We start from the raw sequence: 18,817 nt of genomic DNA on the forward strand, positions 1-18,817 counted from the left end.
CATGCGTGCATGTATGATCCGGCACGCGGAGCGCACACATCACTATATACCAAACGTTGAGTGAAGCGGACGTGTGTTACCCTCCTAGAGTGCTGTGCATCCCCAAATCACAACAGTTCCTACATTTTGTATTTCGCTGCAGCAAGCGACTGTACTACGCATCGCGTACGCATACACGGCAAGTCTTACGACAGCGGCATTAAAGGTAAACACCGAAAAAAGGGGAACATACAGACAGCCTGCAAATTGGCGTGCCGTTGCGCGATCACGCAGTGTTGCCGTTCCTTGAAGGCGGCGGTGATTTTTTTTACTTCATTCATGGCGAAGGAGTCAGCGAGAAAGAGAGAGAGAGAGAGATAGGAAGAGTTAAAGATACCCCGTGCGTGTGTGTGTGTGCCAAACTATAACCCATCTAATTTGTACAGAAGCTACTTCGCCTTCTTCTTCTGGCCACTAGCGTAACAACCTACGCGATCATGCCGGTCTAACCGTAGGCCGAACTGTGCCGGGGACGGTTATACACACCACGTAACATCCAAGCACAGCCAGCCCGAGTGCCACTTCCGATAGGGAGGTGCAGGAAATAGGCCTCTCCGGGAACCGGCACGAAGCCCCAAGTCCCGCAAACATTTCGCCATTTTTGTTCAGCTTCGCGTTGGTGCTTCTCTTTCTGTGAGTGAAGCATTTTGTGCACTCGGGCTCGGGATTTGGATTTTTGTAAGGTTAGGGACGAGAAAATGCAACTGTAGAGCGGGCCCGCCGCTTCGCTCCTTTTCTCGCTTTCGCCCTCTCGCTTGCCCGTGCCGTGATACGTGCCGGTTGCGTGTGTATGCGTGTAACGGCCGCAGCGGAAGGCATCAGCCTCGCCTTGTTTCCCCCTCTCTTTCGTGCCAACGCGTTTTGCGATTGCCCTACTAGCGCGGTTGCGCTGCTACGATGATGTTGGTTGTACATTGCTGAACCCGCACAAATATTCGGGATGCTTTCTTCCTTCTCTACTTAAGCAAAATATTTGTGTGCTCTTGTTTAATTTTTTTTCCATTTTTTTTGTATCTCACTTTGCCTTATTTCGCTCAAAGCAATGGATCTACCAATTGCTGTAACGTGACACACACACACACACACACACACACACACACACACACACACACGCACATACATACACACTCCTGGTGTGTTTTCACGCACCAAGCCGTACTACACAGGTGCGATAGTGTGTGCGTGTGACTGTGGATTTCTGTGTATGCGTGTGCTTACTTCTGTTGTGTGCAAGAGTGAGTTAACAGAAAAAGAGAGCAAGCCCAGTTAAGCCCCAAATAAGGTGTAATTAAGCGGGGTTTGGGCGATCGGCACTAAGAGCAACTCTTATTTTTTTGGTACAATCAACAAAACTGCAAATAAACTAATTGTGTGTGTGTGTTTCTATGTATGTCCTTCTCATTTTCTTTTCCAGCTTCCTTCACCCGGAACCTCGTGGGCGTTACGCACCGACGAAGAAGATTCGAATTGTGCAAAACACAACCGAGCAAAGGACAGCGAACCGCATTAGCTATATACACAGAACAATAGAGCGCGCGCGCGCGCATCAGTGTGTGTGGGTGTGTGCGTACGTGTGTTTGGAAGTGGTCGAGAAAAGACACAACTGTAGCTTATTTTTTTTATTTTGGTTTGTTGTTTTATTGTTGACCGTGTGGTGACCATCAAAACCAGTGTTGGTGTGTGTGCTTGTCGCTGTTGCTGCATACGGAGCGAAGGCGAGAACGCCGTAAAACCGACGCAGCAATAAAAGGAAGAAGCAAAAACCGGGTGCAATAAAACATACACACACATACGACCGGTCACACATCCCTCAGAGAAAGGCAGCGAGCAGCGCAAAGCAATAATAATGGTCGCCAGCGAGCCCGAGGACGACGTCCAAAAGAATTCTCCACCTCCCATGGGTAAGTAACGCCTGGGGTCAGCCGGCCGGGGGATGGGGGAGGGTTTCAGAATCGTAAAATTTCAACACAACCCACGGTTTGCTTGGCGGGCGAAGATTATTGGGGAGTGAGAGAGAAAGAGAAATGACATGTTTCTATTCGCCCGGTGAAATGAGCATGGAGCGGGCCAAGCAGCAAGAGAATGTGACAAGCCCCACAACCCTCCGACTCTTCCTTTTTTCCCAATTGCATAGGTGTGTTGGGTGGCGGTGGTGTTGTGTGGTTGTGCTGGTTTTGTATTTTGGAATTGAGTCATCCCGTCTAAATACTAAATACACAGAAGCGAGGCAAAACACCAACCACGCGCCGGTTTTGTGGCAGCCAGCCGCGACTTTGCTTATTTCGTCTTTTTTGTTTTTTTTGTTTTCCTCTGTTTTCCCCATTTTCTTCCAACTTCATGGTGGCAACATTTTACGTTTCAAAAAAATTGGCCGCGCGGGATGCAGTTGGTGGAAGTATTTTAGGAAATGTTTGCAAGCTTACCTCATCCCGAATTAAAACGCACCGAAAAAACGTGTGAGACACAGACAGCACACAGGATGTGTCATTTCGTGCGCGCCTTCTCTTTCGCTCTCTCACGCACTCACAGGCGAATTTGTTCATCGGGCTCTCGCTCGCCAATGAAGCGTGCGTGCGGTGCGTGAGATGAAGTCATCTCATCGCAATTGCCACACACCACCACCACCGTCACCATCCTATCTTATTCTCGTGTGTGGCTGTGGTGTGTGCACCGTGAAATCATTCTTATTTTCATATCTTTTTCGGAACATCACACACACACACACACACACACACACACACGTAGACGATGCTAAAAAAGTGACCCAACTACAAAATCGACATGCTTTCACGTTCTACCCAATAGATCGGTAAACCGGAGTGAGCGAGAAAGTATGTTGGTTTTGTCGCTTGGGGAGGAAATAGAGTGCCTGCGTGATGCAATATCTATTCGCGCATCTCTCTTCATATACATCATCAGCGCGCACACACATGCATATGGGCAGCGCCGGTGCTGATGGCGTTTTCGCCGTGTGTGAGATGACACTCGCGACACACACACAAACGCGCGCGCGCATACACTGGAGCGCGTGTAAATCGTGTTCTAACACCAAGGATTGGTAATTTTGGCAAGCCTCGGTTGTAGTGCTGTTGCTTTTGGCTTACCAACCCCCTCCAGCAACACAAGCACAATGACCTCTCCCACTAACGCCGCGGGTGCTGCAAAAGTCACGCGCCTGGTCCGTGCTGCGCCCAACCGTACACGCACGTGTGCGCGCGTGTCATCATTTTTTTTTTGGTGTCGACACACCAATTCGCTGAAGTAGTGCGAAAAAAACACATATTGCTAAATAGCGGTAAGGATCAACTGAAAGGGCTGAAATTGATAGAGTCTTAGGATGCAACACGAGAACAGAAACAGAGAAGCAAAATGGAGTTGAAGAAAACTGTAATCAATTGAGCGTGTGGTGTGTGTTAGTGTGTCTGTATTCAGGGGTGAATAATTATCAGCACACACAGCACAACGTTACTATTCACTCTCGTGTCTCTTGCTTTCACTCTCTCGCGCTCTCGCTTCTCGCGGGTAAGATGGCGCCGGCTACAAGTGATTTACAAATTTGCGTGAAATGAAAAAGAAAAACAACTCGCAAGCACATTTTTCTCCAGATATGTACAAAAAAAAAACACACACACACACACATGAGCGCTTAGAATCAGACAATTTCTATTCCAAGTGCCTGCTGCTAAGGCCTATCAGTGCACACAGCACCACCACCCCAGTGCCTTAATTAGAAATGAGAAAAAGAGAGCGAGAGAGATCAACACACACGCACACACAATCATCACCGTAGGTTGCTCGATTTCGCTCTCGCTCGCGCATGCAGGTGAGTGAGAAAGATGCGAACGTGTCTTCCAAACACGCACGCACACATCGACGCGGATAGATGGTGAAACAAGATGCATCTAACGCGTGCGCGATACACACTTGTGTGTATGTGTGTCCGTGCTGTGCGCCAGCGACTTTACCGATCGCGAATTATGGAGCACCTTGTTTGCGGGCGCTTCATTATCTCCTTTTTCGTACTCTTTTGTCGATGAGAAAGAACGACCGGCGACGAGAAGAGGGTGTAAGCGCAAGCGCGCCATAAAAATCTAATCAAAATGGATGACTGACGTAGTGAGAATCGTGTGGCAGAAGGTGAGTTTTGCTGGTGGTGAAATTGCCGCTCCCCTACTCCTTTGCCCTTTGCCGTTGACACGTGCACATTTTGCGGCAAAAGCAGCAAGAAGGACACACCGCGCACGTCTTCTTCCTTCCGCAATTGTACGCAATTGTGTGTGTGTGTGTGTGTGTGACTGCGTGTGTCCTGGAGGTGTCCAAGCGATCATTAAATCGCCGCGTAACGGCGGCCACTGTTCGACGATGAGATCATATTTTATCGATCGCGTTCTCTCACCGCTGTGCCCCGCCCAGCAAAACTGGCAACCATTTGACAGTTGTTCCGTTTTTGTTGGTGCTGTTGCTTGTTTCGCACACATCCACATCCCCCTGTGTGGTATTCGATCGGCCATTGCACCACCAACCCTCGCCCCGTTTATCGTACGCGATCGCCATCGAATCGTATAAGGACATCCCACATACCGATTGCATTAGTTAGCGATTGTTTCGTTTTGTCGACACCCTGCTTGTAGCACGCCGCCACCCCTCCGCCCCTTATCCCCTCACCATCACAACCCCTCGTGCGCTGCCCGATGTACGTGCCGATGGAAAGCAGGGAAAACGCACAACTGTGCACAACCATTCGGCTCCGAAAATAGAGAGCGCGCAACAGTACTCGCAGTATAAGTGTAATGTAAGTGGTGTGTTGTATGTTCACCGCGGTGCAACGGGTTTTTGATTTGTGTGTTGCCGCCGCCGCCCCGCCGCTTCATCGTTTGGCTCAGTGGGTTTCCTTTTTTTTGCCATTCCCCTGCTAGACTCACTTGGTTGGATGATTTTATTATTATTATTATTATTATTATTATTGTGGATGTGTGATTCCTCTTCTTTATTTCATTCCGCTCCCCACACCCGTTTTCCAATCGTTGGGTGGGTGGCTGAAATTGTGCTGCCCCGTTACTAGTCCCACTTTTCCCATCCGGCGGCGCACTCCCTCCCCACTCCTTGCAACCCCGAAATGCGCAGCACACACACTGGACGAAAAACACACAACCGTGTGTCCGGTCTAGTGATGGGTAACATTTGCAAACATACGGAGTCGACTCCGATATGACTACTATAATTTCGGTACCGACTTCCGAAGTTAGGTCCGGTCAGCATTATCCGGAGTCTTTTGGAAGCGATTGGAGTCATCCGGAGGCGTCTAAAGTCGTCTGGAAGCGGAGTTATCCGGAGTCTTCCGGAGTGCAACTCCGAGCTATTCCGGACAACTCTGAACGACTCCGGACGGACGGAGCTTGCAGTTATGACTTTGCCGGAGTCAAAATCGGACTAACAATAGCCGGAGTTGTCCGAAGTCTATAGCCGGAGTGGGCCTTTAAAACAAAGGCATAAATACGAAGAACTCGCGCAATGTGAAAGCCAAAAACACACAACGAAATGAAATGCCTGATCACAAGCACATTGCACTGGACAGCTTCAGTTGACTCCCACCGATTCCGGTCGGCTATGGACGACTCCTGACGACTCCGACTTTGGATGACTCTGACTCTGATCAAGGACGACTCCGCATGACACCGACTCTGGAATCGCCCGAAGTCTTCCGAAGTCCATCAGAGTCGGAGTCATTCGGAGTCGTCTGGAGTCGTCCGAAGTCGTCCGAAGTCGTCTGGAGACGGAGCCACCCAAAATCTTCCAGAGTCATCCGGAGTCTTCCGGAGTTCGACTCCGAACGACTCCGAACGACTCCAGACGATTAAGATTCCAGACGACTCCAAATGACTCCAGACGACTCCACACGACTCCACACGACTCCAGACGACTCATCGAGGACGACTCCGAATGACTCCGACTCCGGAATCGCCCGGAGTGTTCAGAAGTCCACGGGAGTCAGTGTCATTCGGAGTCGTCCGTAGTCGTCTGGAGGCGGAGTCATCCAGAATCTCCGAGAGACATCCGGAGTCTTCCGGAGTCCGACTTCGGGCAACTCTGGGCAACTCCGGACGACTCCGGACAATTCCGGATGTCCGGAACCCAGACAACTACGGCTCTGGACGACTCCTACTCCGTACGAAACTATTGGTTTCTATTTTGCCGGAGTCGGAATCGTATTAACAATAGTCGGAGTCGTGGGTGTGCTTCAGAGAGCACATCACTGCTCCGATCGGACAGCTGCTTTTGTTGAGCAGCACGTTCGAACAGATCGATGAATCTTTTCGCAGGAATGTTATGAATTTTGTCCGCTATTTACCATACACTCGTCTCGTTAGAATATCACACAAAGTACTTATCACTAATACCTATCCCCGGCTTAAGTTTTCAGTCTTTGCAGCCCTTCACAGACACTGACGGTAGCAGATAGTTTTTATGAGTGTGTTTCCTCCTGCAAACAAAAATACAGTAAACCATTAATCAATACTTTAAATAGCGGATTTTTACGATCAAAACCAAGTCAAACCCATAAATCGGAAAGAAGGCCCATGCATACTCAGGATAATAAATGTAAAGAAAATGCTTAGTACGTGACTAAATAACACTGACGATCGCTAATTATTCCGCTCCGCTCTTGCGCACAGAATTGTTTCAGCCCCTCCCCTCAAACGCGAACCTGTACTTTTGTGTGTGTGTGTGTGGTTGTGCTGTGCGTATGTATGTGCATGTGTATAAAGCGGAAACATTCCAGCAGAAGAAACAACCACCGCCCACCAACCCACCAACCCAGCGCACGAACTACAATCTGCTTCAATCTACAATCAACAATCACAAACGCACGCCGCTGCTATCTTCCTTCCTAATGCAGTCCTCGGCATAATTCGGATCTGCGTGTGCTCTCTTCTGTCTGCTTCAATCAACCGAAAAAGACAACTCCCAATACCATCGATCAACCGCGCTCAACCGCTGACACAGAATGTACTTCAACGCACAAACAAACACACACACGCATAAAGTACAGGGAAGCTACTGGTGATGGTGCGACTGCGGATGTTTATGTTTAAAAGTTTTAATTAATCTGGGGTTTTCTAACGCAGCCAGAAACCAGAAGCTCTTTTTTTCGTGTAGAAAGTGTCAATGTTTACCAAACTGCTGACATTGCAAACAAATCGGCGGATACATTTGAATCCCGGCGTCCGGATTAGAAAGTGATCACGAAGGCAAACACCACTACAGTTTGTCGCGGGGGTTGGTGATTGGATAGGGAAAGGTTGCAATGCAGCGCCAAAGTTATATTTAGCTTCCATTACTCATTGCTTTTGGGGACAAATTTGATCCAAAGCGGACATTGCTGTAGAAGGCGTATAAACATTTACTTTATATATATAACACCATGATGCAACAGGCAAACGATTGCTATCGACATCTCGCCCGCACATTTCACCACGTGTTCATGGCGACCGAGGGGCATAAAGCAGCATTCGATGATTCGGAAGCAATACAGGATTTAGGAGGGATCGCTTGGGGGCATCGTAATTGATAGAAATTAGCTTCCAAAATCTATTCCAAACCTCCACTTTAAACCGAACCGCTTCGTTTCTTTTCGGTATGTTGCGCGTACGCGTGCGCCTTGCAGAGAACAACGATGACAACGCACCCTCGAAACGCTTCTACCGGCAGCAGGTGTGGACCACGATGAAAGCCCTCTTCCCGCAGGGTTCGGCCTCGAGCAACTACGTCAACAGAAAGATACCACTCTTTCCGGCAGCGGAACAGACGGCCGAGCGACTCGCCGAAACCCCCGAATTCAAACAAGCGAGTAAGTAGCCCGGCGAACCCGTTTATAAGCCATTTCTAACCGATTCCGATTCCGTGTTTGGAATCAATTCCGGAGCCGATTCCGATGCTGGAATCGATTCCGATTGCGGAGTCCATTCCGGAACCGTATTCGGAGTTGATTCCGGAGGCAATTCTGGAGCCGATTCCAGAGTTGAATTTAGGTTCCGGAATCAGAATCGGCTCCGTAATCGCAATTTGTTCCGATAACAGAATCAGAACTGTATCGAGAATTGGAATTAGCTCCGGAATAAGGATCAGTTCTCGAATTGAAACAGCATGTTGCAGAAGCGAAATCAGTCCGGAAATCTGCATGAGAATTGATCATTTACAAGTAAATTTTGATTCTTTGCGGCTATCAATACGTAGCATCATTAGATCCAAACGTCTCTTATGGAGATACAGAAACCGATTTCGATTTCGAAGCTGATTCTGATTTCGAAGCCAATTCCGATTCCGGAGCCGATTCCAATTCCGGAACCGATTACGATTCCGATTCCGATTCCAGAGCCGATTCCGAAATCGATTTTTGTACCTGTTTCTGGACTGATTCCGGTAACTAATTCGCGAAAATCCGGAATCGATTCCAAATCGGCATTTTTCCCATCACTAGAAAGTAGCCCTTTATCACTAACGTATTTTATTGCTTCTGTACCATCAACAGCGAACATTAAGGTGAACATCGATATGGCGCAGGAAGCGGTCAAGCTGCAGGTGCTGAAGGCGAACAAAACGCTGTTCGTCGCGCCGTCGCAAAAGTCCGACTACCTGTACGCGAAGATCAAGCTGCCGAGCAGTGTGGAGGAGGTGCCGCTCGTCCAACAGAGACGCATCGTCAAGATGCTGGCCGGCGAGGACACATACGAGGAGCTCGGTACGTTCCCGCCCCCCCCCCCCCCCCGCCCCCAGATTCATGCGCAATTAGAGCCGTGCTTGAACTACCTTTTCTTTCTCTACACCCCCCCCCCCCCTTTCCCTGCCTGCGCTTCTGTGTTGTTCGTTTATTTTCTACATTTGTTTTCGTACAGCTGGATGTTTCGTTGCTAGTGCAGCTGAGATTAATGCACTTGGTGATAGAGAAAGGTGTAACAGGTTAATCTGTCTACTGCTTCGCGTTGTCTGATAAGCCAAGCCAGCGGTTTTGACGGTGCAAATTTGTGCCCACAAAAACACACGCATTTGTGTTGCCGGCGAATGCTACAAGCTTTCAAATAATTATCATTATTAGAACTAATGAATTATTCAACTGTTAGAGAATGCGCGTACCATGTTCCTTCATTAATTGATCAACCGACAAGTAACGATCGTGTGTGTGAACTGATTCTGGTTAGGGAGCTACCTAATGATGATTGTTTTCATTAGCACTCCAGCTCTGCCACGCCATACCCTTTCACTCAGGTCGGTTCAAACTGTTTTACAGCGGTTTGTTACGGGGAATAGATTCCAATAGCTGGCATTGATTATGAACAGCATTTTAGAAACTCGCTTCCTACCAATTTCGATAGAAATCCTTTTTTATTATGGCGACTAATATCAAAGCTGTAAGCTCACCTGTACTACTAACCTGTAGCGAAATCGTTTGTAACATCCAATCAAAAAGTAATGCATGTTTGTACTGACGGCTCTAAACGCAATTCCTAAACGTTTAGCAGAAGTATAATGGTCTAAGCAGTAACCATGCGTAAAGAGAGGCTCAATCTGATACTTTCCCCAAAATAATTTTGGGGAAGGTTCGACGAATAAGATTTGCATTTTTACATTTTTAAAATTAGGCCAAAAGTTCCTCGATACGAATTAGTTGGCATGTTTCCAATAATTTGCTGTTCGATTTGAAACGCACTATTCCATTCGACTGCCGTTCGAACACCGTGATCATAAATACTGTAAAACAATTTTTCTCGATTTTTAACCGTTTAATTAAACAAAAACAATGTGTCCGGAATTCCATGTTCGATTTCAGGAAAATACACATTGTTGGTTTTTGTTCTATAACTCGAACAGTTTTTTGGAATTCTTATATTATTTTGAACACGCATGGAGAGAAGATAGAGGAAAACACCGATAAGGTTGGTCTGACAATCAGTAGAGAAATCTGCGAAGTTGAAAATCTCTTCTCAGTTCAGACGTCCAGAATGGACTGGCAGGTACTGTAGAATTGCAAATGTGAATATACATTTTGGTTCAAGCGGTCCCAGGCCACACACCCAAACGCCTCGGCTTAGGCGCAAAAATGGATGTCTTAGAGCCAAAGTTTGGTGGCAACGACTGTAATTGCTCAGCTTGAACATGTCGCTAATTTAGTCACATTACGAATATGTAATAGATTTCGTTACAAAGTAAAAATCATGTTTTCAATAACATGAAACCCCAACACGTGGAACTATAGAAAAAAAAGAACAACAACACTGCAATTAGAAGCCTTAACATACGAACGACTTAATCAGGATTAGCCTGGCGCTCTGCAGACAGCGTGTTGTTTAATGTTTACTTTTTAACGAAAAAATCGCGATTAAACTAATTTCTCTCTTACTCTCCCGCTCTCTCTCTCTTTACTACGCCCTGCCTACAAACAGGCATCGATCAGACCGAACCGCTCGACATGGTTGTGGTCGGGTGCGTGGCCGTCTCCGAGCGCGGCCAGCGCATCGGCAAGGGCAACGGGTACGTTGACCTGGAGATAGCGATCCTGGTGCAGCTGGGCGTGATCACGCCGAAGACGGTCATCGCGACGACGGTGGCGGACGAGCAGGTGTTCAGCGAGCTGCAGGCGGACCTGTTCCAGCCGTACGACTTCACGGTCGATCTGATCGTGACGCCGACGCGCGTGATACGCGTCGAGCCGCGGCCGGAGCCGCGCGCGATCGGCGTCCAGTGGGGCCTGCTGTCGTCCCGCCGGCTGGACGTGGTGCGCGTGCTGAAGAAGCTGAAGGAGCGCCTGGAGTCGGAGGGCAAGCACATCGAGCTGAAGGACGAGGACACGGACGTGGAGAGCTTCCGGAAGCGGCGCACGCGCGGCAGCGGAAGCGCCGGCGGCCAGCAGCAGGACCGGCGCCGCCAGTCGAACCGGCGCCGCCGGTCGACGCGCAACAGTGCGGCGGGCGAGGGCGGCAAGAGCGGCAACGAGCAGGACGGTGGTAATGGCGACGGCGGAAACGAGAGTGGCGAGGGCGGTGGCCCGCGCATGCGCCGGAAACGGCGCTACTCGCGCAAGCCGCGTCGCTACTCGCGCCGTGACTCGGGTGACTACGGCAGCCCGGACGGGGGCCGAACCGGCGGCGAGGAGGGCGGCGACGGTCAGCAGCACCAGCGGCAACGGCCGCACCCGGGCGGCAAGGGGGGCCGGCTGCGCCCGAACAATAAGGCGGGCGCCGCGAACGGCACCAACGGGCAGCCGGCGGCGCAGCAGAAGCAGCAGCGGCCACCGCGCCAGCCGAAACCGCAGCTGCAGGACAGTGTGCGCATCCGCGTGTCGAACATGTTCTCGGTGCCGTTCAAGGATTTCAAGGACGAGCTGCGCACGCGGGACTGCTACCCGGCCAAGATTAGCCAGAGCCGAAATGGGCGGTGCCTGCTCATCTTCCCCAAGCGCGACGACCTGGAGGAGCAGGCGCAGGCGGACGAGCTGCTGCAGAAGCTGGCCGATATGCGCATCTCGGTGCCGCAGAAGAACAGTGCCGAGCCGAAGCAGATCAAGCTGAAGTGCGAGCTGCAGCCCAAGTCGAAGGACTTTGGCGAGAACGATGCGACCTCGATCGCGTCCGCCGCGAACCGGGCCGCCCGGAAAGCGAACGACGCCGGCCAGAAGCTGGGCGTGGCTGGTGCCGCCCCAACGGCTGACGGTGCAGAGCAGCAGGGCGAAGAGCCGGCGAACGTGAGCGAGCTGTTGCAGGAGGTGCTGGCGGCGACGCAGCTCGCCGCCCGGGCCGCCAAGGCAGCGAAGGCGGTCGTGGAGAAGGTGCTGCAGGAGTCGCTGGCGGAGGCGGACAGGGAGCCGGCGTCGTCGGATGATCCGGACCGAAGCAAAAAACTGCTCGCCCAGATCGACGAGGTGACCAAAGCCGGTGCGGAAGCGCACGCCGCCGGCCTGAAGGCGGAGGCGGCCGTTGCGGCAGTGGCGCCACCGGCGGCGACGCCGGACGCCGACGGTGCCGAAACGGCGCTGCCAACGAAGGAGCAGGTCCCGGCGATGGTCAGCGCGACCCAGGAGGTGGCTCGGGCTGCCGCCGCCGTCGCGTACGCCCTCGCCACACTGTTCGAGCTCGTTCCCCCGCCGCCGACCCGGTCCAGCGTGGCCGTCGCCCCGGTCTCGACCGTGGTCCGCCTGTTCCGCTCGCTGCTTCCTGCTAGCGCCATCAGTAGCAGCAGCAGCACCTCCACCACCACCACCACCACCACCGCCACTACCACCACCGACACCAATACCACTGCAACCGTGTCTTCTTAATTTAACGCAGCGACAGGAGGACGATGGCGTGCAACACTCACCTAAATGTATGGCTAGGACAACAATCACACACACACACACACTTACACACAAAGAGATAAGATTTTTTGCTCGTTCCATCCCTTCACTTTTTCCCCTTCTTCCCGGACTGTGAAATGGACAGGTTTTGCTTACCTTTTTTTCTTCTTCTTTTCCCTCCCTTCCTATTGTTGGCTTTTCGATTACACGCAATTGTCGCACACCAACTCAACCAGTGCGCGTAAAATAATAGATTTATGTATTTTACAATATATATATTATACTCCTTTAAATTCATAACATACGCCCTAACCCCGCCTCCTCCACCCCATTTTCACACCTCGTATTGTTGGTGTGCATACCGTGCATGCGGATGTGTGTGTGTGTGTGCGTGCGTGCGTTTTTTGTCGCCTTAATTAAGGCGCGCCACGTGACGGCACTTAGTAATCGCAATCGAATCGAGGGCGCAAACTATTAATAATTTGTATACGCTAATGTTGGTGTGTCCTTCCATTTCGCTACATCCCCGCTACCTTCCCGACTAAATACTACCACCGTCTCTGGACGCTTCGATTGTCTGGGTTTGCGCGTTAATAATGCTTATTTTTATGGTTTTCTTTTTTTTTGTTTGTGCGCATTCAAACACACACACACACACATACCCACTTACTCTCAAGTTATGGTTATATTGTAACGTCCCTCACCCCTCCCGAGCGGGAGATAATTGCGGAAAGGCCTATAACATGTAGTAGCTTTGTTGAGAACGCGAAGGGAAAACCAGAAAGGAAGTAAGTTGCTTCCTGTTTTGTTTTTTTTTCTCTCTTCGGTTGGTATATTTAAATCCAAGTCAGACTCGAAAAATGTTTTCTATTCCTTTTTTTTCTTTTAAAATTATTTAAAAAAATCGTAGAAACAGAAATGGTGTCGTGGGGAAAAGGTAGTGGAAGGAAGAACGAGAGCGAATGGCGCGTACACGAAAATGCGCACAGTCTTTTCAAACAAGTCACGCTGGCAGACAGGCAGGCATTAACACGGAGAGGGGGAAACCGAACGAACACTGGGTGGCAGCAGACAGGAAACATGAAAAATGAGATAAACAATTGTATATGAGAAATCCCTTTGCTCTAAGGAGATAAACACACACACACACATACATACACATACACTCACACTGTCATATTTATGCGGAATGAATTGTAATGAATTTTGAATTTGGATTATAAAACGGCAAATACATGAAGAAAAACAAACAAACAAACATGCTCGGGTATGCATAGAATGCATATACAGTTCAAGCAAGCGAAATAGATGATATACCTGTATGTAAAGTTACACACACTCACATAGTTGATGGGGAAGGGTGTGAAGGGAGCGCAGAATATCTTTCCTGCATAAATCCTGTTCCACACTAAAATAGCATAAACATTTAACCTAACGCAAACGATGTACGATGTGCGTGCTGCCGAATATCTGAAGCGGCCGCCAGGTGGCTCGCACTCCCCCATTTCATGAATCCGCCGTCAAATAGCTGCGAATATGCCCAGCTGTACTGTACGACGACCTTTCAACCCCCTGCTAGCTCTCCCTTTCCGCTGCCGGATTCTCCTCAGATATGCATCATGCTCTCCCAGTGTATAATGAAGTGGAATAAATTTGAAGTCTAACACTCTTTTTCATAATTCTATTCTTTCGTTTGTTGGTCGTGTTTCTACGTTGCTTATTATTTACAGTGCTGCTACGTGGTAGAAACATTTTACAATTGGATAACGTACATTAATTAGGATTTGTTTTTTGAATACATGTATAGTAGTGTTGGGTAATTCTGATTCAGATGCTTGAATCGGAATGAATCTTTGAAATGATTCAATGCATCTGAAGCTGGATTGCAAAGATTCATGAATCTCGAAAGATCCACGAATCTCTAGGGATTAATTTCCTAGGAAATCTCCAAGGATTCATAGAGCTTGAGCTTTTCATTATTCTTCTTCTTGGCGTAACAACCTAGTCATGCCAACCTATACAAGCTTTCGAGACTTCTTGGTGTGTACCACGCAGCCGGTTAGTTTGTTTCGCTAAGGGGAGACAGTGGTAGGGTCGCGCAAATTCAATATTTTGAAAATCACACAAAATCATCTCTAAAGATGCATATTTCCTGGCTTTATGATGGAGATATTTGATGGATTTATGAATCGCTGAAGAGTCAAACCCTTGGACATCTTTACCAGATCAATCTTTAGAATTGAGTCCATGGAGATGTATCCTTGGAGATAAATCTTTGAAAAGTTGATTTTTATAAATAAATCCTTGAAGATGAATCTTAAGAGATGAATCCTTGGAGATCAATCTTTAAAAATGAATCTTTGGAAATGAGTCCATGGAGATGAATCTTTAGAGATGAATCCTTGGAGATAAAACTTTGAAGAGCCGATTCGAGAGTCGAATCACTGAATCAATGAAGCTTCATATGAATGAATCTCAACGAAAGATTCAAGGAAACCCAACACTAATGTATGTCTATGCTAAGTGCTATCCTGATGCTTTGTGACCGTTTCAGTCAGCAACGATAAAATCCGCCCCATCGCACAACTGTCCCGCCTCGATCGAGCGCGCAATCCAGCGGACCTGCAGCAGTGTCGTGTCATCCCCGCTCGCCGGCTCACCGTGCGCCATCTGGTCGGCCCACCGCTCCATCTCCTGCACCGTGGCGGTAGCGCCGGGCGCAACAAACACGTAACGCGCGCGCCCCGGCTCGGAGTCGCGCAACCAGCGGCCCCCGTACTGCACGAAGCGCAGCATGTCCCGCTGGGCCCGGAACTCGGCGACCTGCCCATCCCACGCTTGCGCGGACCGGTACAGCCGTCCGGTGAGACCGCGGAACAAACGCATTCGGGTGGCGTGCCGCACGCCCAGCAGCATCCGCTCGCCCCGTACCACCTCCCGGTCGGTCAGGCGGCCCGGCTCGCCGGTGTCGCCTCCCATGCGGCGCAACAGGGCGCCGAACGAGGTCGGTGTGGTGGGGCGCGTGTAAGAGTCACCATACCGGTCGTACTGTTGCGCCAGCCGCATGCGCGTCGGCTCCGTTGCGCTGAGCATATCCTCCGGCCGGAACGCTTCCAGCCTACCCTCGGTGCCGGCTCGCAGCAACCATTCGTCCCGCACCACGTCCCAGCGGCCCGTCTCCATGTACTTGCGCACCTTGAAGGTGACGCGCCCGGCCACGATGGCGTACGTGGCCGGGGTCGGGTTGGCGACGGCCCGGCCACCGTGCCGCCGCACGAGCCGCTCGAGTGCGTCGATGGTGGCTGCGCCCGGCTGACTGCCCACGCTCATCACGCACACGTCCCTGCCGTGCAGCATGCCGCCCGGCAGCGGGGGCGGTTCCTGCTCCGGTTTGCGCTCGAACGTGACCAGCGCCGCCCGTTTGCGTGGCGCCTTCGCTTTGGACACGGTCGGCGGTGCGCTCAGGTCCTCCAGCGTGACGTGCCGCTTGGCCAGCTTGGTGGCCCGTTGGCCGCCTGCGCTCGGGGCCGCCCTGTTACTGCCTGCCACCTGCTCCAGCTCGTCTAGCGTGCACACCTCGTCCGGCAGCTTGTCCGGCCGGACGGTGACGATGCGCGGGAAGCGTATGGTGTATCCGGCGGCGTACGAATCGCTCCGCACCAGCTCGGAGCCGCGCAGCTGCAGCGTGATCGAGTCGGCGGGCGCAATCCACACGTCGGGTGCGGTCTGCCCGCACTGCACCACCGCACCACCATCACCACCATCCACCGGGCCCGTCCGCCAGTGGGGCCGCAGCGTTTGGTTCAGCTGCTGCCACTCGAGCGTCCCCAAGCCCATCGACACCTTCGCCACCGAGAGGTACTCGGGGCGGGGGGTGGTGCGGGCCGCCACCCCGACCAGGAACGCGTTCACGTACGTGCGGCGCTGGTTGTAGAAGCCGCCCAGCACGAGCAGATCGAAGTCCACCACCAGCCCGTCGACGTAGTCCGGCTTGATCTTGTACCAGCCGGTGCCGGCCCGCCGGTTCGGTCGGTACGGTGCGTCCTCGCGCTTCAGCACCACGCCCTCCTGCCGCTCGTCGATCGCGCCGTTGATCAGCTCGAGCAGGTGGGGCGGGTCGCGCACACGCACCCGCCGGCACCGCTCGAGAAAGCCGAACTGTTCGCGCACCGATTCGGCGAGCAGGCGGGCCCGCTCGGCGTACGGTACGCCGGCGAGCGAGCGGCCATTGTGGTGCAGCACGTCGTACGCACAGAAGCAGGGTCGCAGCTGTGTGTTGCCCGGGCGCAGTGCCTTCACGTCCGTGCCGTCGCACTTGTCCCGGTAGCGGAGCGTGCGCCGATCGAACACCATCATCTCGCCGTCCAGCACGAGCGACCGAACGGAGGGTGCGAGCAGGGTGGCTAGCATGGGCGTCAGTGTGCCGCCGACCTGGTCCGCGCTCCGCCCGAACGACTCGCTGTAGTCGTGCCCGTTACGCGAGTAGTACCGGAAAGTCTCGCCGTCCCAGTGCACCTGGAACCGCTCGCCGTCCATCTTCGTCTCGAGCCAGTAGGCGTCGCGACGCAGGAGCTCCCCGACCTGGCGCAGCTCCAGCCGCTGGCAGAGCATCGGGCGCACGAAGTGCAGCGGTCGGATCACGGCCCCATCCGGCTCGTCCAGCAGCTCATTCGCCGTCGCCTGTCTACTCTCGATCTGCTCCACCATCTGCTTCAGGTCGCTCGCACCATCGTAAATCGTCGGGGCGCTCGGATGGTACAGCTGCAGTATCCGCCGACTGCTCACCGCGAGACGCAGGTTTCTGAGCAGGATCCGCACCAGCCAGCGCTGGTCGAGCGGGCTGGCTCGCTCGATCAGCTGCACCAGCTCGGTCCGGGCGGCCGTTGGCCCCCCGTCCGCGATCGCATCGAGTCGAGCATTCACGTCGGCTACAGTCAGATCGCCCACCGCCGGGCAGCGGCCATGCAGCAGGGAACCGAGCCGGGTCGCCAGGTCGTCGGTGGCAGCTGAGAGCAGCCGCTGCACATCCTCGCTGCGCCGATCGAGCCCGAGCGCCCGGACGTACGCTTCGGCCAGCGAGCGCTCCCGCAGCCCGTACGCTTTCCGCTCGCGGTCCAGCCCGGGCAGGAGCAGCCGCAGCCACGCGTGGATCGAGGGACGATTGGGCTGCCGGCGGGAAACGGGAAGCAATTAATAGGTAAGCGATGGAAATGAGGATACCACTCCAGACGGCAACAACTGGCCCCTTACCCCCTCTGCGCACGATTGCCGGTAGCGCTCAAAGTCCTGGAAAAACTTGCGCAGCGCCGCCTCCTTGCCCGGCCGCTGAGCATGGTGCACCTTTTCCAGCAGCGAGCTTAGCACGCCGAACGATTCCATCGTTCGGTCCAGTCGGGAAGCGAACACAACGGCAACACTGGTCCTAGCTGGTGCAGTACGGGCTTTATCCGCTCGGGCATTGCTATTATACGCCGGTGAACCCTGACCGCTGTGGGCACATGAATAGTCATGAAACCACAGGTAAAAGGCGGTGACTCATGCGGATCAGCTGATTGTTGCGGGGGAAACGCAAACGTAAATAAACCGAGAACTTTGACAGCGCATCGTAGCTTGCAACACAATGTAAGAAGCGGGAATAGTGTTTCGCCTAGATTGCTGATGTTGTTGTTGTTTTGAGCTTTTCATTGTGCCTTAATTTTGTGTGTAACAAAAAAGGTACTTGCGGCTTCAGCGTTGCTTTACATTTAGGCGTAAATAGCGTAAATTACCTTTCGAGTATTCGACGCATCGCACTATACGCGTCTCATAGGCCAATGCAAACGTTGTTTATTATCAGCAGAGTGACCAGAAATAACGATTTATCTCCCCTAAAATACTCAGAAATACCGTGATTAGCACTCTAAGGCCGAAATTTAAAAAGCGAAAGAACTCCGTTGGAGCCAAAGCCTCTATTCAAAACTATTCAAACTATTCAATAAACATCTAAGGCCGAAAATACACGGACCGGAATTTCGATGCTGCAGAATTCCGCCTGCTGTCAAACCCATATAAAAAGTATCAACGGCAACTTTCCCGAACTGTCATATCCATAAATTTTTCAGCAAGCGGGTTTTCGCGGCCGCGACTAACGATTTTTATTTTTTTCTACCGAAAATCGCGGATTTTTTTTTTTCAAAATACCGTAAAATCACAAAACCATTTCCCGAATCATTGTATGCATTAAACTCCAGATGAAGATATTGAAACGAAAGCTCCATAGCTTCGCTGGTTTCCTCAATAGATGGCGTATTATAACTCATCATTATATTGCTGTCTTTTTCTTGCAATGTTTTTCGCCTAGTGTTTCTACGGAATATAGAAAGACTTCGTTTAGCAGATGGTGAACGACCGATGCATTCTAAAAATAGCAAAAAGCTGGTAGCGCCATCTGTTGGTGGGATAACCAACCAG

The 18,817-nt window shown here is 51.6% G+C and overlaps 2 protein-coding genes across 4 annotated transcripts; one reads left to right on the top strand and one right to left on the bottom strand.

Moving 5' to 3' along the window:
- On the top strand, positions 1–12,454 carry LOC120947293 (E3 ubiquitin-protein ligase ZNF598). 3 transcript variants are annotated; one of them, XM_049610911.1, is made up of 6 exons: positions 1–205; positions 1,454–1,606; positions 1,711–1,940; positions 7,706–7,888; positions 8,570–8,779; positions 10,479–12,454. In XM_049610911.1, the coding sequence occupies exons 3-6, from the start codon at positions 1,886–1,888 to the stop codon at positions 12,347–12,349; spliced, it is 2,319 nt and encodes a 772-aa protein (XP_049466868.1). In that variant the 5' UTR covers positions 1–205; positions 1,454–1,606; positions 1,711–1,885; the 3' UTR covers positions 12,350–12,454. The 3 variants fall into 3 exon arrangements, with proteins under 3 accessions (XP_049466868.1, XP_049466869.1, XP_040218433.2); XM_049610912.1 differs by having other exon boundaries at positions 1,454–1,598; XM_040362499.2 differs by having other exon boundaries at positions 2–205; positions 1,454–1,940.
- A 525-nt stretch (positions 12,455–12,979) lies between these two features.
- LOC120947285 (DNA ligase 4) lies at positions 12,980–18,297 on the bottom strand. The gene is made up of 2 exons (XM_040362489.2): positions 17,618–18,297; positions 12,980–17,533 (listed from the first exon to the last, which is right to left on the bottom strand). The coding sequence occupies exons 1-2, from the start codon at positions 17,744–17,746 to the stop codon at positions 14,918–14,920; spliced, it is 2,745 nt and encodes a 914-aa protein (XP_040218423.2). The 5' UTR covers positions 17,747–18,297; the 3' UTR covers positions 12,980–14,917.
- Between the last annotated feature and the right edge of the window lie 520 nt (positions 18,298–18,817).

The sequence above is a fragment of the Anopheles coluzzii genome, chromosome X (genome assembly GCF_943734685.1).
Source record: "Anopheles coluzzii chromosome X, AcolN3, whole genome shotgun sequence".
Classification (NCBI taxonomy): domain Eukaryota; kingdom Metazoa; phylum Arthropoda; class Insecta; order Diptera; family Culicidae; genus Anopheles; species Anopheles coluzzii.